At 42.5% G+C, this 23,613-nt stretch overlaps 1 protein-coding gene across 1 annotated transcript; it reads left to right on the top strand.

The window, feature by feature from the left end:
* Window positions 1-1,134: 1,134 nt before the first annotated feature.
* On the top strand, window positions 1,135-23,316 carry LOC112257426 (fructose-1,6-bisphosphatase 1). Its single transcript, XM_024430966.2, has 7 exons — window positions 1,135-1,453; window positions 3,048-3,210; window positions 3,289-3,381; window positions 20,983-21,123; window positions 21,904-22,041; window positions 22,219-22,338; window positions 22,543-23,316. The coding sequence occupies exons 1-7, from the start codon at window positions 1,284-1,286 to the stop codon at window positions 22,729-22,731; spliced, it is 1,014 nt and encodes a 337-aa protein (XP_024286734.1). The 5' UTR covers window positions 1,135-1,283; the 3' UTR covers window positions 22,732-23,316.
* The last annotated feature ends 297 nt before the right edge of the window (window positions 23,317-23,613 follow it).

Here is a 23,613-nt window from a genome sequence, read left to right as displayed (position 1 = left end):
ATAAAACCATGTAACCCTACCCAAATAAACTGATCTTACCTGACTGTGTTAGTCATTAGCTTTCATCATTGCTTTTCACACACAGGGTTTGTGTCTGAATTGAAATGGCAACCTATTCCCTATATAGTACACTACTTTTGATCATGGCCCATACAGCTCAAAAGTAGAGCACTATGTAGGAATTAGGGTACCATTTCAGACACACAAGGATAAACATCTTTAAAAAGTGGAGCAGTGACAAAAAGAACACATTGGATTGACCTATGACCTGTACTTTAGACTCAGCTTTTCTCAGGAACATGCACAGAATGCATGCTTACCTTACAGGGCTGATAGCCAGCAGCTCATAAAGTAGTTATTGATATTATAGATTCATATTTTCAATAATAAATGATTTATGATAATCTAGGCTATTATACCAATATGCTGATCTCTATGTAATTTCATCAAGACAAATTTTGCACCTGGTTTCTGTGGAGTATCTCTGGTACATTTCATCACTTGTCAGACTGGTTTCCCAACACTAAATGACATAAGACCCCACCAGACACCAGAGACACTGAATATCTGAAACCAACTACAGAATGGTTTCTCTCATAACATTTGTACAAGTATTGGATTCATAGCCTGTCATTGTATTGTAGGCTAGGCCTACAGTACATAATCCCACGTAAATGTAATTTGTGGCTTGCACTAAAACTAGTTCTCTCATTCAAAATTGATCTAACTGCACACTATCTGCATTCTCCATTTGATCTATTTATGGATCATGTAGGCCTATCCAATGGATGGCCTATATAGCATGCTGACAAGTCTAGTTCCATTTCAGCCAGCATCATCCCTTTACTACTTAATTGTTCACTAATCTGAAAGCCAAATGCCAAATGTGGATAGGTGAAAGCAAACATATTGAATGGCCATTGGCCAGGTGCATCCATCAACATATTGCTTACCAGTCCTTTCAGATGTGAAATCCCCCCCAAACGGGTTAGGGAGAGAATGGGTGGAGTAAATGGACAGTTTGGAACCAGGTCAACATTTTTGCTAACCTGTTTATACTTCTCAGCCAGTGCTCAATCACGCCCCTCCCGGTGAAAGGCCAACTGTGATTGGTTCAAACATCTGCACACCCTTTAGTTCAAACACCTGCACATCCTCTCAACTCTTTAGTTCTATTTTAACTTTAGGGTGAGGCTTTGAGGAACTAATCTGTCCTGGTCCCCAAATCAGCAGGAATACGTCGCGCGGCAAACAAGCTCAAAGAACCAGTACAGTTCGTCACCATGTCCGAACGATGCGCGTTCGATACTAATGTCGTTACCCTCACGAGATTCGTGCAGGAGGAGGGAAGGAAGGCGAAGGGAACGGGAGAACTGACCACCCTCCTCAACTCTATCTGCACAGCCGTTAAAGCTATCTCCACCGCTGTCAGAAAAGCTGGGATTGCCAACCTGTAAGTTTCTGTGTATGCATGTGAAAGTCTTGGTGTCCATTCAATTGGTCCTGTGTTGCTCAGTTGGTAGCGCATGGCGCGTGTAACCCCAGGGTTGTTGGTTCGGTCCTCACAGGGTAAAGTAGGAAAATATATGTACATAAAATGACTATGTAAAATGGCGACAGATTAACATGAGAATATTTAAAAAGCCACATGGATTTTTACATTTTTTTTCCATCAAATTGACTTGTTGCGGATAAAAGGCTGTCCGTGATGACGTAGTGTACATAAAATACATATTGCGGTTGAATTGCCATGTAAGCTACCCAAAAATAGTGGTAAACTCCTTAATGTGCAAATATTGATAGGATGGTTATTATATCTAAATAAATGTGGAGTCACGTGATATGTTGTGGTCCTCCCACGACAACTCGGGAAAGCATGCAGTTGATTTAACTTCACAGGGCGGTGAATGGAAAAGGGGATGAGCTTGATGCTCCTTTCCAATAGAGGGTCTTATTCTGGTGGCATGATGGTGAGTGCTTGGCTGCCGTTTTACAAATAAAAATAATAATGCTCTTCTCTATAATAATCTCATAATGTAGGTAGCCTACCTACACTGTATCAGCGAGCTGTTGGTTAAAACACATGAGCCAACACCAGAATGGGCACACTTTCTATATAATTAAACAGTTTTTGTGACAACCATCAGTAGAGTTTAAAATGTGATGAACACCCATTTAACTTATATTTTTATTTTTGGTACATGGGAATTTAAAGGCAAAGTTATTTGTATGTGCATTACGTCATCACGCGCAGCATTTTAAACAGTTTGTTTTAATGGAAATAACGTCTGAGGTTTTTGAATATTCGCATAAAAATCTGTCACAAATTGGATGGAAAACTAGCTAGTGATATGGTCTGTCAGTGATCATTTTTGTCGCATCATGATGCTGCAGAAAATGTGAGTTGTGGATTCTTATCCCCTCTGTGCTGTATGGTAATCACAAAGCACTGGCAATAAGTGAATGATTATATCAATAGCAGGGACCGTCCAACCAACCAACCAACCATATGCCGGGTAGGGAGACTAAATCAAATATTTACCTAGTCGGATATTATGCATGAGTCTGACAGTCCTGCTAATCAGGTAATACTGTTGTCAACTTCGACTCGGGTCAATGTCCATCCGATTCTTTCTTTGGACTCAATGTTGTTTTCATAAATGCAAGCCTGAGCTATTGTAATGCAATAGGCTACTCATTAATTTCCTCTTGAGACATGTCTATTGTCTTCATTAGGAGGAAGTATAGGCCTATTACCTATTTATTAGGAATTTCTTTGTAGTCCTCCATTGTCCGGAATTTCCTTGATGACTGACAGTCAATGAAGGCCAAAAGATGGTATCACTCTCTGCCCTGTGAGTTGAACCAGACACTGCATGCCCACTATCACAGAGCAACCCTAGAAACACTACACCCTTGTCCCTCCCTCCTTCCAATTGTGACAGAAATAGGCCTACTATGGTGATATTACTACTCACATGTCTGCCCCCTTCCCATCTCTCTATCCCTTCCTTCTTTCTCTCTCCTCTCCTCTCCCTCCCCTCCAGCTATGGCATTGCTGGGAGCACCAATGTGACCGGTGACCAGGTGAAGAAGCTGGATGTTCTGTCCAATGACTTGGTCATCAACATGATCAAGTCCTCTTTCACCTCCTGTGTCCTGGTGTCAGAGGAGAACGAGAGGGCCCTCATTGTGGAGCCAGAGAAACGGGTAGGGGTGTGTGTGGCCCAGATTGAAGTTGAGATATGTCTTGCAACATCAATGTGACAACGTCCTCTTGTTTCACAGGGAAAATATATTGTGTGCTTCGACCCACTGGATGGCTCGTCAAACATTGACTGTCTTGTATCAATTGGAACCATTTTTGCCATCTACAGAAAGGTTGGTGACTCTTTTGTTATTATTCCTCTACAAAGCCCTTAGGCCCAAGGCAAAAAAAAATGTACTAAGTTGTTCAAATGAAATATTGTTGTTCAAACAAGTTACTAAGTCGTTTGAACAGGTGATCTCATTTGAATCAGCTGTATAAGGAAATAAGCAAACAGGAAACCACTCACCCAGAGGTGGCGCTCCTAGTGGCCAGAGACTTTAATGCAGGGAAACTTAAATCAGTTCTACCTAATTTCCATCAACATGTTTAACTTCACTAGGGTAGGGGCACTATTTTCACCTCTGGATGAAAAGCTTGCCCAAAGTAAACTACCTGCTACTCAGGCCCAGAAGCTAGGATATGCATATAATTGGTAGATTTGAATAGAAGATAGTCAGTCTATAGTTTCCAAAACTGTTAACATAATGTCTGTCAGTATAACACAACTGATTTGGCGAAAACCTGAGAATCTTTTTTGTTTGTAGTTATTCTATTGAATGCCATTACAGTATCCATTGACTTAGGACTCAAATTGCACTTCCTATTGCTTCCACTAGATGTCAACAGTCTTTAAGAATTATTTCAGGCTTGTATTCTGAAAAATGAGAGAGTAGACCACTGAATGAGTGGACCCTACAGTGTCCGAGGTTTTTCATGCGCGCGACAGAGAGTGAGCCTTTCTTGTTTACCTTTTATATTGACAACGTTATTGTCCGGTTGAAATATTATCGATTAAGCTAAAAACAACCTAAGGATTGATTATAAACATCGTTGGACTTGTTTCTACGAACTTTACAGATACTATTTGGATTTTTCGTCTGCCTGTTGTGACTGTTTGAGCCTGTGGATTACTGAACAAAACGCTCTAACAAAAGAGGTTTTTGGATATAAACAGGGACTTTATTGAACAAAACAAACGTTTATTGAGTAAATGGGAGTCTTGTGAGTGCAACCATATGAAGATCATCAAAGGTAAGTGATACATTTTATCGCTATTTCTGACTTGTGTAACTCCTCTACTTGGCTGGTAACTGTTTGTAATGATTTGTCTGCTGGGCGCTGTTCTCAGTTTGCGGACGACACTACAGTGCTAGGCTTGATTACTAACAAATACGAGACTGCCTACAGGGAGGAGGCGAGGGCCCTCGGAGTGTGGTGTCAGGAAAATAACCTCGCACTCAACGTCAACAAAACAAAGGAGATGATTGTGGACTTCAGGAAACAGCAGAGGGAGCACCCCCCTATCCACATTGACGGGACAGTAGTGGACAGGGTAGTAAGTTTTAAATTCCTCGGCGTACACATCACAGACAAACTGAATTGGTCCACCCACACAGACAGCGTTGTGAAGAAGGCGCAGCAGCGCCTCTTCAACCTCAGGAGGCTGAAGAAATTTGGCTTGTCACCAAAAGCACTCACAAACTTCTACAGATGCACAATCGAGAGTATCCTGTCGGGCTGTATCACCGCCTGGTACGGCCACTGCTCCGCCCACAACCATAAGGCTCTCCAGAGGGTAGTGAGGTCTGCACAACGCATCACCGGGGGCAAACTACCTGCCCTCCAGGACACCTACACCACCCGATGTTACAGGAAGGCCATAAAGATCATCAAGGACAACAACCACCCGAGCTACTGCCTGTTCACCCCGCTATCATCCAGAAGGCGAGGTCAGTACAGGTGCATCAAAGCAGGGACCGAGAGACTGAAAAACAGCTTCTATTTCAAGGCCATCAGACTGTTAAACAGCCACCACTAACATTGAGTGGCTGCTGCCAACATACTGACTCAACTCCAGCCACTTTAATAATTGAAATTGATGTAAAAATGTATCACTAGCCACTTTAAAACAATGCCACTTAATATGATGTTTACATACCCTACATTACTCATCTCATATGTATACGTATATACTGTACTCTATCATCTACTGCATCTTGCCATCTTTATGTAATACATGTATCACTAGCCACTTGAAACTATGCCACTTTATGTTTATATACCCTACATTACTCATCTCATATGTATATACTGTACTCTATACCATCTACTGCTTCTCGCCTATGCCGTTCTGTACCATCACTCATTCATATATCTTTATGTACATGTTCTTCATTCCTTTACACTTGTGTGTGTATAAGGTAGTAGTTGTGAAATTGTTAGGTTAGATTACTCGTTGGTTATTACTGCATTGTCAACTAGAAGCACAAGCATTTCGCTACTCTCGCATTAACATCTGCTAACTATGTGTATGTGACAAATAAAATTTGATTTGAGATAATCGCATGGTAAAGCCTTTTTGAAATATGACACTGTGGTTGGATTAACAAGAAGTTCATCTTTAAACCGATGTATAACACTTGTATGATTTATGAATTTTTATCATGAGCATTTCTGTTTTTGAATTTGGCGCTCTGCAATTTCACTGGATGTTGGCCAGGTGGGACGCTAGCGTACACTAGTGAGGTTAATGTGCAACCAGAGGGGGTAAAAATTCTAGCTCACCTGTAATCCACACAAAGAGACTTGTACAAAGCTCTCCATCGCCCTCCATTTGGTAAATCCAACCACAACTCTATCCTCCTGATTCCTGCTTACAAGCAAAAATTAAAGCAGGAAGCACCAGTGACTAGGTCTATTAAAAAAAATGGTCAGATGAAGCAGATGCTAAACTACAGGACTGCTTTGCTATCAGACTGGAACATGTTCGAGATTCTTCCGATGGCATTGAGGAGTACACCACATCAGTCACTGGCTTTATCAATAAGTGCATTGAGGATGTCGTCCCCACAGTGACTGTACGTACATACCCCAACCAGAACCCATGGATTACAGGCAACATTCGCATTGAGCTAAAGGGTAGACCCGCCGCTTTCAAGGTGCGGGACTCTAACCCGGAGGTTTATAAGAAATCCTGCTATGCCCTGCGACGAACCATCAAACAGGCAAAGCGTCAATACAGGGCTAAGCGTCAGTACTACACTGGCTCCAACGCTCGTCTTGTGTGGCAGGGCTTGCATACTATTAGACTACAAAGGGAAGCACAGCCGTGAGCTACCCAGTGACACGAGCCTACCAGACAAGCTAAATCACTTCTAAGCTCGCTTCGAGGCAAGCAACACGGAGGCATGCATGAGAGCATCAGCTTTTCCTTACGACAGTGATCACGCTCTCCGTAGCCAACGTGAGTAACACCTTTTAAACAGGCCAACATTCACAAGGTTGCGGAGCCAGATGGATTACCAGGATGTGTGCTCTGGGCATTTGCTGACCAACTGGCAGGTGTCTTCACTGACATTTTCAACATGTCCCTGATTGAGTCTGTAATACCAACATGTTTCAAGCAGACCACCATAGTCCCTGTGCTCAAGAACACGAAGGCAACCTGCCTAAATGACCACAGACCCGAGGCACTCACGTCCGTAGCCATGAAATACTTTGAAAGGCTGGTCATGGCTCACATCAACACCATTATCCCAGAAACCCTAGACCCACTCCAATTTGCATACAGCCCAAACAGATCTACAGATGATGCAACCTCTATTGCACTCCACACTGCCCTTTCCCACCTGGACAAAAGGAACACCTATGTGAGAATGCTATTCATTGACTACAGCTCAGTGCTCAACACCATAGTACCCTCAAAGCTCATCACTAAGCTAAGGACCCTGGGACAAAATGCATCCCTCTGCAACTGGATCCTGGACTTCCTGACGGGCCGCCCCCAGGTGGTGAGGGTAGGTAACAACACCTGCCACGCTGATCCTCAACACTGGAGCCCCCCAGGGGTGCGTGCTCAGTCCTCTCCTGTACTCCCTGTTCACCCACAACTGCATGGCTAGGCACGACTCCAACACCATCAGTAAGTTTGCAGATGACACAACAGTGTTAGGCCTGATCACCGACAATGACGAGACAGCCTATAGGGAGGAGATCAGAGACCTGGCCGGGGGGGTGCCAGAATAACAACCTATCCCTCAACGTAACCAAGACTAAGGAGATGATTGTGGACTACAGGAAAAGGAGGACCGAGCACAACCCCATTCTCATTGACGGGGCTATAGTGGAGCAGGTTGAGAACTTCAAGTTCCTTGGTGTCCACATCACCAACAAACTAGAATGGTCCAAACACACAAAGACAGTCGTGAAGAGGGCACGACAAAGCCTATTCCCCCTCAGGGAAATGAAAAGATTTTGGAATGGGTCCTCAGATCTTCAAAAGTTTCTACAGCTGAAACATTGAAAGCATCCTGACTGGTTGCATCACTGCCTGGAACGGCAATTGCTCGGCCTCCAAACGCAAGGCACTACATATCTACATGTAGTACTACCTCAATCAGCCCGACTAACCGGTGACTGTATGCAGCCTCGCTATTGTTATAGCCTCGCTATTGTTTATTTTTCACTGTCTTTTTAACTTTTTATTTCTTTACTTATTGTTCACATAATACCTTTTTTTTAAACTGTTGGTTAGAGCCTGTAAGTAAGCATTTCACTAAGTTTGTATTCGGCGCACGTGACAAACTTTTGATTTGATTTATTTGGTCTTTTCTCTAAGCATAACTTGTTACACAGCTTGTCAGACCGTGTAATGGTTGCTGCAGCTGTTCATTTGTATTTATTATGGATACCCCATTAGCAGTTATACAACTTTAAACACACAATACATTCTCAACAGATTTCACAACACATCACTGATTCCATGATTATTCATTGACTGTTCTTTGATAACCTAAAGCAGGGCTGCTTCTGAATGCCATAACTTTTAAGTGAGGAGCAGAGCGTAATTCGAGCAGATCCCTCTCCTGCTCCAATTTTGCTCTGGTACTGCTCAGCCACAAGGTCTGGGCTTGTTCTGCCGAGCATTTTTTGTTTCCTTTATCACTCTTCTTTATCACTTCTTACTGGGACCCTATCCACAGTAGCCTATATCTAGTTTACAGCAGTGGTGTAAGTACTTAAGTAAAACATACTTTAAAGTAGTTTTTGGGGGTATCTGTACTTTACTTTCCTATTTATATTTTTATATATTTACTCGTTACATTTTGAATGCTTAGCAGGACAGGAAAATTGTCTAATTCACACACTTATTAAGAGAACATCCCTACTGCATCTGATCTGGCGGACTCACTAAAGACATGCTTCGTTTGTAAATGGTGTGTTGGAGCCCCTGGCTATCCATAAATAAATACAAGAAAATTATGCCGTCTGGTTTGCCTAATATAAGGAATTTGACATTTTTACTTTCGATACTTAAGTATATTTCAAACCAAATGCTTAGACTTTTACTCAAGTAGAATTTTGCTGGGTGACTTTCACTTTTACTTGAGTCATTTTCTATTAAGGTTTCGTTTATTTTACTCAAGTATGACAATTGGGTACTTTTTCCACCACTGGTTTACAGTGCCTTCAGAAGGTAAATCAGACCCCTTAACTTTTTCCAATTTTTTTTACTTTACGGCCTTATTCTAAAATGTCTTAAATTTATTTTCCTCAATCTACACAATGACAAAGCAAAACAGGTTTTTAGAAATGTTTGCTAATTTACAAAAAATAAAAAAACAAACTTAAGTATTCAGACCCTTTACTCAGTACTTTGAAGCACCTTTGGCAGCCATTACAGCAATGTGTCTTGGGTATGACGCTACAAGCTTGGCACACATGTATTTGGGGAGCTTCTCCCATTCTTCTCTGCAGATCCTCTTAAGCTTGTTGTCTTGGCTGTGTGCTTAAGGTCGTTGTTCTGTTGGAAGGTGAACCTTCGGCCCAGTCTGAGGTCCTGAGCACTCTGGAGCAACTTTTCATCAAGGATCTCTCTGTACTTTGCTCCGTTCATCTTTGCCTCGATCCTGACTAGTCTCCCAGTCCCTGCCACTGAAAAACATCCCCACAGCTTGATTCTGCCACCACCATGCTTCACCGTAGGGATGGTGCCAGGTTTCCTCCAGATGTGATGCTTGGCATTCAGTCGAGTTCAATTTCGGTTTCATCAGACCAGAGAATCTTGTTTCTAATTGTCTGATAGTCTTTTAGGTGCCTTTTGGCAAACTCCAAGCGGGCTGTCATGTACCTTTTTGTTTTTTAACGAGGGGCTTCAGTCTGGCCACTCTACCATAAAGGCCTGATTGGTGGAGTGCCTCAGATGGGGGAACCTTCCAGAATGACAACCATCTCCACAGAGGAACTCTAGAGCTCTGTTAGTGACCAGCGGGTTCTTGGTCACCTCCCTGACCAAGGCCCTTCTCCCCCGATTGCTCAGTTTGGCCGGGCAGACAGCTCTAGGAAGAGTCTTGGTGGTTCCAAACCTCATCCATTTAAGAATGACGGACAATTCCTTTTGACCTCATGGCTTGGTTTTTGCTCTTACATGCACTGTCAACTGTGGGACCTTTTTATATAGACGTGTGTGTGCCTTTTTCAAATCATGTCCAATTAATTGAATTTACCACAGGTGGACTCCAAGTTGTAGAAACATCTCAAGGATGATCAATGTAAACAGGATGCACCTGAGCTTTTTTTTTGTCTCACAGCAAAGGGTCTGAATACTTATGTAAATAAAGGTATTTCAGTTTTTATTTAAAAAAATGTTGCTTTGTCATTATGGGGTAGATTGCGGAGTTTTTAATACATTTTATTATTTTACAATAAGGCTGGAATTTTAAATCTGGAAAAAGTCAAGGGCTCAAGGCACGGTATACTCTACTTTCTAACATTAGGATATGTAGTTTCTACTTGGAAGGACTTCAAATATATAAACAAATGTTTTAGGTAGGCACTACATAGGCTACTGTCAAATGTATTAGAGTTTTCCTTGGAATAGAATCACCATAATGTAAATACGCTAAAATATCAGAAATACATTTACATTGGAGTCATTTATCAGACGCTCTTATCCAAAGTTACTTAGTTAGTGCATTCATCTCAATGAAGTAACTCAGCGAAGTCAGAGCTAGAAAGAGGGAAAAGAGTCAAGTGCAAGTGTTAGTTCACAAAATTATTTTTTGTGTGGGGGTTTGACATCAGAGGGGTTGAGTGTTTTGTTTCTTGAGGAGGGGAGTGACTCAGGCCATTTTGAAGTCGGGGGATGCAGCCAGTGGTCAGAGATGAGTTGATGAGTGACGTGCGGAATGGAAGGTCTCCAGAGATGGTCTGAAGGAGGGGTTGGGGTCGAGCGTGCAGGTTGTCGGGCAACCGGACCTCACTAGTCGTAAGATTTCTTCTGACGTGAGAGGGGAGAAAAAGGTCAAGGCGTAGGGTAGTTATGTATGAGTGGGACCAGTTGATTTCAGTAGGCTGAGTGAATAAAGAGCGGATGAAAAGAAGGTTGACGACAGTGGTTGACAAAGTTGTCGGCAGAGTGGGGGGGGTAGGATTAAGGAGGGAGGAGAAGGTGAAGAGTTTCCTAGGGTTGGAGGCAGAAGCTTGAAATTTAGATTGTATCTGCTGCTAAAGCCACTTTCTATCAGAGGAAGAGAAGGATGATAGGTCTTCCGGAAGTTTAGTTTAGGTTTCCTCAGCTGACTGCAGCCCTGTTCTTTAAGGTTGCACGGAGGAAAGGGGGAAGTGCGAGTTATAGGCGGTGGAAAGGGAGGATGGTAGGCTTGACGAGGTAGAACCAGAAGGGAGAGATTTAACAAAAGGGAGAGAGAAGAGAGAAGATTATGATGGCGGATGAGATTAGTAGGCGAACAGCCTCAAGTAAAGATGAGGTCAAGCATATTGCCTGCCTTGTGAGTGGAAAGGGTGAGGTCAAGCATATTGCCTGCCTTGTGAGTGGAAAGGGTGAGGTCAAGCGTATTGCCTGCCTTGTGAATGGAAAGGGTGAGGTCAAGCGTATTGCCTGCCTTGTGAGTCGAAAGGGTGAGGTCAAGCGTATTGCCTGCCTTGTGAGTCGAAAGGGTGAGGTCAAAAGAGGCAAGGAGGGAAAGAAATTAATCGAAGGCAGACGTCAGGAGGTTGAAGTTGCACAGTACAAAGAGCGCTGAGCCAACGTCAGGAAATTAGCTTATCAAGGTGTGAAGCTTATTGATGAACTCTCCAAGGGAACCTGGTGGGCGATAGATGTCCACTCAAGCTTAACATTGTTGTCAAGTGACAGTAACCGCATGGAATTCAAATAAGGAAAAGGACAGGTGAGGGAGTAAAGAGAATCTCCATTTAGGAGAAATCAGCAGCACTGTGCCACCACGGCAATGAACCAATGCTCTCAGACTGAGAGAGAACAGTCCGGTGAAGAGAGCAGCTGGAGTAGCAGTGTTCTCTGGGGTGATCCATGTCAACGTCAGAGCCAAAAAGTCGAGGGACTTAAGGACAGTATAGGCTGAGATGAACTCTGGGTTCTTGACCACAGACCAATAGTGGTCCTATTCCCTATTCCAACTAAACTACTGAAAGAGCTGCTTCCTGTGCTTGGCTCTCCTATGTTGAACATAATAAACGGCTCTCTATCCACCGGATGTGTACCAAACTCACTAAAAGTGGCAGTAATAAAGCCTCTCTTGAAAAAGCCAAACCTTGACCCAGAAAATATAAAAAACTATCGGCCTATATCGAATCTTCCATTCCTCTCAAAATTTTTAGAAAAGGCTGTTGCGCAGCAACTTACTGCCTTCCTGAAGACAAACAATGTATACGAAATGCTTCAGTCTGGTTTTAGACCCCATCATAGCACTGAGACGGCACTTGTGAAGGTGGTAAATGACATTTTAATGGCATCGGACCGAGGCTCTGCATCTGTCCTCGTGCTCCTAGACCTTAGTGCTGCTTTTGATACCATCGATCACCACATTCTTTTGGAGAGATTGGAAACCCAAATTGGTCTACACGGACAAGTTCTGGCCTGGTTTAGATCTTATCTGTCGGAAAGATATCAGTTTGTCTCTGTGAATGGTTTGTCCTCTGACAAATCAACTGTAAATTTCAGTGTTCCTCAAGGTTCCGTTTTGGGACCACTATTGTTTTCACTATATATTTTACCTCTTGGGGATGTTATTCGAAAACATAATGTTAACTTTCACTGCTATGCGGATGACACACAGCTGTACATTTCAATGAAAAATGGTGAAGCCCCAAAATTGCCCTTGCTAGAAGCATGTGTTTCAGACATGAGGAAGTGGATGGCTGCAAACTTTCTACTTTTAAACTCGGACAAAACAGAGATGCTTGTTCTAGGTCCCAAGAAACAAAGAGATCTTCTGTTGAATCTGACAATTAATCTTAATGGTTATACAGTCGTCTCAAATAAAACTGTGAAGGACCTCGGCGTTACTCTGGACCCTGATCTCTCTTTTGAAGAACATATCAAGACCATTTCAAGGACAGCTTTTTTCCATCTACGTAACATTGCAAAAATCAGAAACTTTCTGTCCAAAAATGATGCAGAAAAATTTATCCATGCTTTTGTCACTTCTATGTTAGACTACTGCAATGCTCTACTTCCCGGCTACCCGGATAAAGCACTAAATAAACTTCAGTTGGTGCTAAATACGGCTGCTAGAATCCTGACTAGAACCAAAAAATTTGATCATATTACTCCAGTGCTAGCCTCTCTACACTGGCTTCCTGTCAAAGCAAGGGCTGATTTCAAGGTTTTACTGCTAACCTACAAAGCATTACATGGGCTTGCTCCTAACTATCTCTCTGATTTGGTCCTGCCGTACATACCTACACGTACGCTACGGTCACAAGACGCAGGCCTCCTAATTGTCCCTAGAATTTCTAAGCAAACAGCTGGAGGCAGGGCTTTCTCCTATAGAGCTCCATTTTTATGGAACGGTCTGCCTACCCATGTCAGAGACGCAAACTCGGTCTCAACCTTTAAGTCCTTACTGAAGACTTATCTCTTCAGTGGGTCATATGATTGAGTGTAGTCTGGCCCAGGAGTGGGAAGGTGAACGGAAAGGCTCTGGAGCAACGAACCGCCCTTGCTGTCTCTGCCTGGCCGGTTCTCCTCTTCCCACTGGGAACAGCTGGAGGCAGGGCTTTCTCCTATAGAGCTCCATTTTTATGGAACGGTCTGCCTACCCATGTCAGAGACGCAAACTCGGTCTCAACCTTTAAGTCCTTACTGAAGACTTATCTCTTCAGTGGGTCATATGATTGAGTGTAGTCTGGCCAAATCAAATCAAATCAAATCAAATTTTATTTGTCACATACACATGGTTAGCAGATGTTAATGCGAGTGTAGCGAAATGCTTGTGCTTCTAGTTCCGACAATGCAGTAATAACGAGCAAGTAATCTAACTAACAATTCCAAAAAAAAACTACTGTCATACACAGTGTAAGGGGATAAAGAATATGTACATAAGGATATATGAATGAGTGATGGTACAGAGCAGCATAGGCAAGATACAGTAGATGATATCGAGTACAGTATATACATATGAGATAAGTATGTAAACCAAGTGGCATAGTTAAAGTGGCTAGTGATACATGTATTACATAAGGATGCAGTCGATGATATAGAGTACAGTATCAACGTATGCATATGAGATGAACAATGTAGGGTAAGTAAGTAAGGAGTGGGAAGGTGAACGGAAAGGCTCTGGAGCAACGAACCGCCCTTGCTGTCTCTGCCTGGCCGGTTCTCCTCTTCCCACTGGGATTCTCTGCCTCTAACCCTATTACAGGGGCTGAGTCACTGGCTTACTGGGGCTCTCTCATGCCGTCCCTGGAGGGGGTGCGTCACCTGAGTGGGTTGATTCACTGATGTGGTCATCCTGTCTGGGTTGGCGCCCCCCCCTTGGGTTGTGCCATGGCGGAGATCTTTGTGGGCTATACTCGGCCTTGTCTCAGGATGGTAAGTTGGTGGTTGAAGATATCCCTCTAGTGGTGTGGGGGCTGTGCTTTGGCAAAGTGGGTGGGGTTATATCCTTCCTGTTTGGCCCTGTCTGGGGGTGTCCTCGGATGGGGCCACAGTGTCTCCTGACCCCTCCTGTCTCAGCCTCCAGTATTTATGCTGCAGTAGTTAATGTGTTGGGGGGCTAGGGTCAGTTTGTTATATCTGGAGTACCTCTCCTGTCCTATTCGGTGTCCTGTGTGAATCTAAGTGTGCGTTCTCTAATTCTCTCTCTCTCGGAGGAGGACCTGAGCCCTAGGACCATGCCCCAGGACTACCTGACATGATGACTCCTTGCTGTCCCCAGTCCACCTGACCGTGCTGCTGCTCCAGTTTCAACTGTTCTGCCTTATTATTATACGACCATGCTGGTCATTTATGAACATTTGAACATCTTGGCCATGTTCTGTTATAATCTCCACCCGGCACAGCCAGAAGAGGACTGGCCACCCCACATAGCCTGGTTCCTCTCTAGGTTTCTTCCTAGGTTTTGGCCTTTCTAGGGAGTTTTTCCTAGCCACCGTGCTTCTACACCTGCATTGCTTGCTGTTTGGGGTTTTAGGCTGGGTTTCTGTACAGCACTTTGAGATATCAGCTGATGTACGAAGGGCTATATAAATAAATTTGATTTGATTTGACCAGCAGTTCCAAACGCTGCTGAAGAACAATAATTCGACATGGGTTGTGCATGCATGGTACACTAAATTAGAAGGGGTTGTAGCCAAGGGCTGGGGAGCGTCTGTAAAGCCTGCAGGGAGAGGAGCGAGCAGGGATAGAAAACACACACAGTTGCCAAAGCTACAAAAGAGCAAAATGAGAATAACTATGTAAGATACACAAGTGGTTGGGAGCCTTCCTTTCTTTCCTTCTTGGAATAACTCTGCATATGTCACCAATTGCCATTCCAAAAATAATATTTTTTTTGTAGGGAATTTTGGGGGAGGCATATCTTTTACGTGATGGTGGCGCTCTATACATGGTTAAAATCCCATAGGAACACAGCCATTTTAAAAGCGCAGGGCTTGTGCAACGTTCCATGACTACATGTTTTGTCTTACAGGAATGATATACATACATATGAGGAGAAAGCTGAAGTCGTAACCTTTTCACGGATGTAATATGATCTTGTCTGATTTCGAGTTTATCCACTAGATCACATGACGTGACTTGGCCACTTGAAACCAGATACGTCTGTCTGGTTTGATCTGGTTTGGGTAGTACTTCACTGTGCAAAAATTGCGGAAATAACAAGCATACAGGTGAGGTAAACATCAATATTGTGCCCATTGGAAACGAGTGAAAGTTAGTTATATTAATGGATGCGTTCAAGGTAATGTCATGTTAAATGGATGACATTACGACGACCACCAGGCTGTACCCTTTCCGTGCATACAACATGTTTGTACTTTTGGTGACTTGATAGTCAGTCTGATTTGCTCATGTATTATTTATATATTTTCTGTAAACAGTATATTGAATTTGTGGAGAGCGTGGGAAATGCTCAATACACATGTGAAACTTGTTGGTGCCTGCTTCTGTGAACAAATCACTTGACTGCTGCAGTTTGAGATTTATTCCCTTTTATTTATGAAAAGAAGCTGATACTAGCCTTTATTATTTAAGATGTATTTATTATAGTTTAGTTAATAAATCAATGTATGTTTCTATTAAAATACATTTTACAGTAGTCTTTGTATTGCTTACCAAAAACATCTGTTAATACATGTTGAAGTGCTTAAAAAAAAAAGACACATCCTGATGTTAGAAAGTAGAATATAAACACAACAATTTCAACGATTTTACTAAGTTACAGTTCATATAAGAAAAACAGTCAATTGAAATAAATTCATTAGGCCCTAATCTATTGATTTTTACATGACTGGAAAAACAGATATGCATCTGTTGGTCACAGATCCGAAAACCAGTCCGTCTCTGGTGTGACCACCATTTGCCTCATGCAGCGCAACATATCTCCTTTGCATAGAGTTAATCAGGTTGTTGTTTGTGCCATGCTGTCCCACTCCTCTTCAATGGCTGTGCGACATTGGTGGGAACTGGAACACACTGTTGATGCAGAGCATCCCAAGCGTGCTCAATGGGTGACAGCCACTGCTTGATTCGTATGCAGGCCATGGAAGAACTGGGTCATGTTTCAGCTTCCAAGAATTGTGTACAGATCCTTGTGACATGGGGCAGTGCATTATCATGCTGAGACATGGTGATGGTGGCAGATGAATGGCACGACAATGGACCTCAGGATCGCGTCACGGTATCTCTGTGCATTCAAATTGACATTGATAAAATGCAATTGTGTTCGTTGTCTGTTGCTTATGCCTGCCCACACCATAAACCCACCATGGGGCACTCTGTTCACAATGTTGTCATCAGCAAACTGTTCGCCCACACAATGCCATACACATGGTCTGCGGTTGTGAGGCCGGTTGGACATACTGCCAAATTTTCTAAAATGACACTGGAGGTGGCTTATGGTAGAGAAATTCATGTAAAATTCTCTGGCAACAGCTCTGGTGGACATTCCTGCAGTCAGGATGCCAATTGCACGCTCCCTCAACTTGAGACATCTGTGGTGTTGTGTGATACAACTGCACATTTTTAGTGGCCTTTTATTGTCCCCAGCACAAGGTGCACCTGTGTAATGATGGTGCTGTTTTATCAGCTTAAAATTGAAAAGCTGAAATGTCTTGTCAATAAGTATTTAATTCCTTTGTTATGGCAAGTCTCAAGTTCAGGAGTAAAAATGTGCTTAGCAAGTAACATACTAAGTTGCATGGACTCACTCTGTGTGCAATAATAGTGTTAAAATGATTTTTGAATGCTACCACATCACTGTACCCCACACATACAATTACCTATAAGGTCCCTCAGTCGAGAAGTGAATTTCAAACACAGATTCAACAACAAAGACCAGAGGTTTTCCAATGCAAGGGCACCTATTGGTAGATGAAAAAAAATGGAGACAAAGCAAACATTAAATATCTCTTTGAGCGTGGTGAAGTTATGAATTACACTTTGGATGGTGTATCAATACACCCAGTCAGAAAGTAAAACTCCAAAAATGTGGCTAAGAAATTAATTATATCCTGAATACAAAGCATTAGGTTTGGGGCAAACACGACATTATCACTGAGTACCACTCTTCATATTTTCAAGCATGGTGGTGGCTGCATCGTGTTACAGGTATGCTTGTCATCGGTAAGGACTTTTATATATATAATAAAAAGAAGCGGAATAGAGCTAAGCACATGCAAAATCCTAGAGGAAAACCTGGTTCAGTCTGCTTTGTAACAGACACTGGGAGACACTCACCTTTCAGCAGCACAATAACCTAAAACACAAGGTCCCAAGACGACATTGAATGTTCCCGAGTGGCCTAGTTACATTTGACTTAAATTGTCTTGAAAATCTATGGCAGACTTAAATGGCTGTGTAGCAATGATTCACAACCAACTTGACAGAGCATGAAGAATTTAAAAGAATGTACAGGTGTGCAAAGCTCTTAGACTTACCCAGAAAGACTCACAGGTGTAATGTGCTAAAGGTGGTTCTAATGCAGCTAAAGGTGGTTCTAACATGTATTGCCTCAGGAGTGTGAATACTTATGTAAATTAGACTTCTGTATTTAAATTTCAATACATTCGAGCACATTTCTAAAAACAGGTTTTCACTTTTGCCTCTTAAGGATCCGCCCCTTTTTTTCAATTTCTGCCTAAAATGACATACCCAAATCTATCTGCCTGTAGCTCAAGACCTGAAGCAGGGATATGCATATTCTTGATACCATTTGAAAGGAAACACTTTGACGTTTGTGGAAATGTGAAATGAATGTAGGAGTATATAACACATTACATCTGGTAAAAGATCATACAAAGAAAAAAACAATTTATTGTATTTTTTTTTTTGTACCATCTTTGAAATGCAAGAGAAAGGGTATAATGAATTATTCTAGCCCCTGCGCAATTTATACTTTGGCGACTAGATGGCAGCACTGTATGTGGAAAGTTTTCGAGTGATCCAGTGAAATCTTACATGTCTATTTAAAATGTTGTTTCAAGACTAACCAAATGTGCCTAATTGGTTTGTTAATAATTGTGCACTCTCCTCAAACAATAGCATGGTATTATTTCACTGTAATAGCTACTGTAAAATGGACAGTGCAGCTAGATTAACAAGAATTTAAGCTTTCTGCCCATAACAGATATATCTATGTCCTGGGATTTTGTTTTGTTTCTTACAACTTCATGCTATGACATTAGCCCACATTAGCTCAACCGTCCTGCGGATGGGACATCCTGAAGAAGATTTGTCGGGAGGGAGGGAGGGGGGGTTTATTGTGTACATTTTGTCAATTTTGAATTCAGGCTGTAACACAACTGTGGAATAAGTCAAAGGATATGAAAACCTTCTGAGGGCACTATATATTATGAAGGATACAACCTTCTCTGTCTAACGTCTATTGCATTTGCACAAGCAGGATGCAGTCCCTACACTTTGGGAATATTTTGTGTGATGTTGTAGGCCAGTCTTTATAGTTGCTGCCATATCTTAGTTCCTGGTAAAATAACACTACTTGACTGCCTGTCTGTCTCCTGTGCAGCTTAGCCAATGTTTGTAATTAAGATGAAAAAATAACATTCAATCACTAATTGGACTGCATGTCTGTGTCTTGCTGCATTCCACCTCTGGGCAGCCGAACGTTCATGTATCCAGACCGGTAAAAGGAGTCTGACAATAGGCAAGTTAATTTTGCATTGCCTGATACCATATATGCTGATATTGTGGCGAGAGGAAATAGCTGCATATAACTCAACAGCTAAGAAGAATATGAAATCGATAGACTGCCTGTCTGTCGTGTTTGTTTGCAATACTGACAACATTTTGTATGAATGCTTCGATAATGTATTTTGTATAAAGCCCCACTTACATGCTATGGCACTCAGAAACAGCCCTATTTTAGGCTATCAAAGAACTGTCAATGAACAATCCTATCAATGGATGGAATCAGTGAATGAATGGCTGCAGCAACCATTACACGGTCTGACGATCTGTATAACAATTGAGGCCTAATTAGACAAAATAACAATTACTCTCCTTTGAAAGACTTGTGTTCAAACAAGATACTAAGTTGTTCAAACAAGAATTCCAAGAGGCACATAAAAAATGGAAAAAAAGAAATTGCCTTGGGCTTCAGGGCTTCCTAAAATGTATTAAATTGTTTATTTTCCCTCATCAATCTACACACAATACCCCATAATGACAAAGCAAAGACATGTTTTTAGAAATGTTTGCTAATTTATACAAAAAATAACTGAAATATTACATTTACATAAGTATTCAGTACTTTGTTGAAGCACATTGGCAGTGATTACAGCTTTGAGTCTTCTTAGGTATGATGCTACAAGCTTGGCACATCTATATTTGGGGAGTTTCTCCCATTCTTCTCTGCAGATCATCTCAAGCTCTGTCAGGTTGGATGGGGAGCTTTGCTGCACAGCTATTTTCAGGTCTCTCCAGACATGTTCGATCGGGCTCTGGCTGGGCCACTCAAGGACATTCAGAAACTTGTCCTGAAGCCACTCCTGCGTTGTCTTGGCTGTGTGCTTAGGGACGTTGTTGTGTTGGAAGGTGAACCTTCGCCCCAGTCTGAGGTACTGAGCGCTCTAGAGCAAGATTTCATCAAGGACCTCTCTCTGTACTTTGCTCCATTCATCTTTGCCTCAATCCTGACTAGTCTCCCAGTCCCTGCCACTGAAAAACATCCTCACAGCATGATGCTGCCACCACCATACTTCACCGTAGGGATGGTGCATGGTTTCATCCAGACGTGACGCTTGGCATTCAGGCCAAAGAGCTCAATCTTGATTTCATCAGACCAGAGAATCTTGTTTCTCATGGTCTGAGAGTCTTTAGGTGCCTTTTGGCAAACTCCAAGCAGGCTGTCGTGTCTTTTTACTGAGAAGCAGCTTCTGTCTGGCCACTCCTACCATAAAGGCATGATTGGTGGAGTGCTGCAGAGATGGTTGTCCTTCTAGAGTTTATCCCATCTCCACAGAGGAACTCTAGAGCCCTGTCAGAGTGACCATCGGTTTCTTGGTGACCTCTCTGACCAAGGCCCTTCTCCCCCGATTGCTCAATTTGGCCGGGCGGCCAGCTCTAGGAAGAGTATTGGTGGTTCCAAACTTCTTCCATGAAAGAATGATGGAGGCCACTGAATTCTTGGGGACCGTCAATGCTGCAGAATGTTTTCGGTACCCTTCCCCAGATCTGTACCTCCACACAATCCTGTCTCTGAGCTTTACGGACAATTCCTTCGACCTCATGGCTTGGTTTTTGCTCTGACATGCACTGTCAACTGTGGGACCTTTTATAAAGACGTGTGTACCTTTCCAAATCATGTCCAAACAATTGAATTTTCCACAGGTGGAATCCAAGTTTGCAAAAATGTCTAAAAACCTGTTTTCACTTTGTCATTATGGGGTATTCTTTGTAGATTGCTGAGGATTTTTTACAAATGTATCCATTTAGAATAAGGCTGTAACGTTACAGAATGTGGAAAAAGTAAAGGAGTCTGAATACTTTCCGAAGGCATTCTATATTCTGTCTCGGACGTTCCGTAACAGTTCCACACATTTGTTTCGTTCTTATACTGAAACAAAGTGTCTGTCAGATTAGTGTGCCAGTTTCTACTGTAGTTAGTTACTGTTTCACTGTTCTTCTGTTTTGTTTGGTAACAACTATCCACGTGTTTGTCTCTCAGACAACAGATGATGAGCCCAATGAGAAGGACGCGCTGCAGTCTGGACGTCACATTGTTGCTGCCGGTTATGCCCTCTACGGCAGTGCCACCATGATGGTGCTCTCCACAGGTCAAGGGGTCAACTGCTTCATGCTCGACCCTGTAAGTTTCAAATCAAATCAAACCTAGGGGTGAACTGCTTCATGCTCGACCCTGTAAGTTTCAAATCAAATCAAACCTAGGGGTGAACTGCTTCATGCTCAACCCTGTAAGTTTCAAATCAAATCAAACCTAGGGGTGAACTGCTTCATGCTCAAACCTGTAAGTTTCAAATCAAATCAAACCTAGGGGTGAACTGCTTCATGCTCGACCCTGTAAGTTTCAAATCAAATCAAACCTAGGGGTGAACTGCTTCATGCTCAACCCTGTAAGTTTCAAATCAAATCAAACCTAGGGGTGAACTGCTTCATGCTCAACCCTGTAAGTTTCAAATCAAATCAAACCTAGGGGTGAACTGCTTCATGCTCAACCCTGTAAGTTTCAAATCAAATCAAACCTAGGGGTGAACTGCTTCATGCTCAACCCTGTAAAATCCAAATCGAACTTTAAAAAATGTAAAAGTGCATTTTTGAAATAGCAACACACTACAGTAAAACTATATAACCAAATAAGAAACGGCAGTGAAAGAACATGTGAACACGTCTAAATTAATTAGTCGATGAAGAGACACAGGAGAGGTGCCCTTCATTGATTTATAGTTCATCCATGAGGTGCTCTTTGATCTTCCGATTAATTACTATAGAACAAAAAATAAGTTGATGCTGGATGGTAAAACAAAGCCTTTGCCTTGATTACTTCTGGAAGTTTGTTTGCACAGTCACATGTAGTGGGAAAAAAGTCAATGAAGTTGCTGAGTCAGGTCCCTGTTCTGTATGTTTTTAGTCTATCGGGGAGTTTATCCTGACAGATAAGGATGTGAAGATCAAGAAGAGGGGGAAGATCTACAGTCTGAACGAAGGCTATGCTCAGCACTTCTACCCAGACATCACAGAATACCTGAAGAAGAAGAAATATCCAGAGGTAATTTACTAACTATACACCTGAAAGGGCTTAAACTATAATTCTGCACCACTAACTCACTCTTTAGGTACTATGAAGTGACCGATGCAGTTAATGAAATATGCCTCGTGGTTGTCTTACTTACTTTTAAATGCACCTATTGTAAGTCGCACTGGATACATTGCTTTTTGTTTCCAGGATGGGAGTGCCCCCTATGGAGGGCGTTATGTTGGCTCCATGGTCGCTGATGTGCACAGGACTTTGGTGTACGGAGGAATCTTCTTATACCCTGCCAATGTCAAGAGCCCCAAGGGCAAGGTGAGTGAGACAGAGCTCTTCAGGTCATATAAACGTTATATATATTTTTTTCCCAAAGTAGAAATATGTTACATACAAGTAACCAGAAGTAGAGTGCTGGCTGTGCTCAAACAATCAATGATAGAAGGTAGAATGAACTAGACCATTTCTCGATATATATTGAAGTGACTAACCATTGTCTCTCTTTCACTCCATCCGGTGTAGCTGAGGCTACTGTATGAGTGCAACCCCATGTCTTTCATCATCGAGCAGGCTGGAGGCATGGCCACCACGGGGGAGATGAATGTCCTGGACATCAAGCCAGAGAACATCCACCAGCGAGTTCCTGTGGTCCTGGGCTCCCCTGAAGACGTCCAGGAGTACGTCGCCATCTACAAGAAGACACGCATGTGAGGCTGCGCTGGAGCCTTCTCTGGATCCACCATGACCTGCTTGTCCTCAAGGGTTGACCTTTGACCTGAGCTAGTAATCTTTGTATCATATGAACGGAGCTGTGGATATACAGTGTATATATATATATCATGCCCAGTTGTTTAGAAGTTGAGGTGATTGGTTGATCAGATAATTGGGGCAGTGCTTTTCTCTGGCTGATCCTTTTGAACAAGCGGAGTAGTATTTTACCTTCACCATCTGACCAACCAGATCTGGGACCAGAGATACTTCAGGGGGAGAAAGTAGGGAGGAGACTTTCAATGACCTGGGCCTATGTCTTAATAGTTTAACGTTTCTTTCCCTATTCGTTTCTCCTTCTGGAACTGTGCTGATCTAGCAAGACAGGATAGGGGAGAGGAGTCCAATTCAGATGATTGGAATGCAACCCTTCAGCGTCTTACTGTTTGGATCCCTGAACTGAGAGACCCCTCATGGACAAATATTAGGCCTACCTCAGCCTTATGATGTAGTATATTGTAGGGTTGTTGTGTCATTTCCACTGGTGGACCTAAAATATGTTTTGAATAAAACCCAATGTTAAAATCCCTCCACTTGTTGTCCATGTTGTGTTGCTGACCCACTAGCAGGGGGACGTAGTACTCCTTCATAGGCATACAGCATATTACAGTGTGTCAAACCATGAGAAGCTGGTTTCTAATATTATCAACACCAGGTGGTGTAGTGGTAATTCTTTGCTTCAGTTGTCAATCCAAAAACAATCTCAGACGATACTAATTTGTGGTGGGTGCAAAAGGAAACAGCAGGTTATAAAGAACAAAAAATGTAGAGTAGGCCTACTCATGTAATAACAATTATACCACAGCTGTGTATGTTGTCAATCAT

The sequence above is a fragment of the Oncorhynchus tshawytscha genome, linkage group LG09 (assembly GCF_018296145.1).
Source record: "Oncorhynchus tshawytscha isolate Ot180627B linkage group LG09, Otsh_v2.0, whole genome shotgun sequence".
NCBI classification, from domain to species: domain Eukaryota; kingdom Metazoa; phylum Chordata; class Actinopteri; order Salmoniformes; family Salmonidae; genus Oncorhynchus; species Oncorhynchus tshawytscha.
This window is presented reverse-complemented; position numbering and strand designations above follow the sequence as displayed.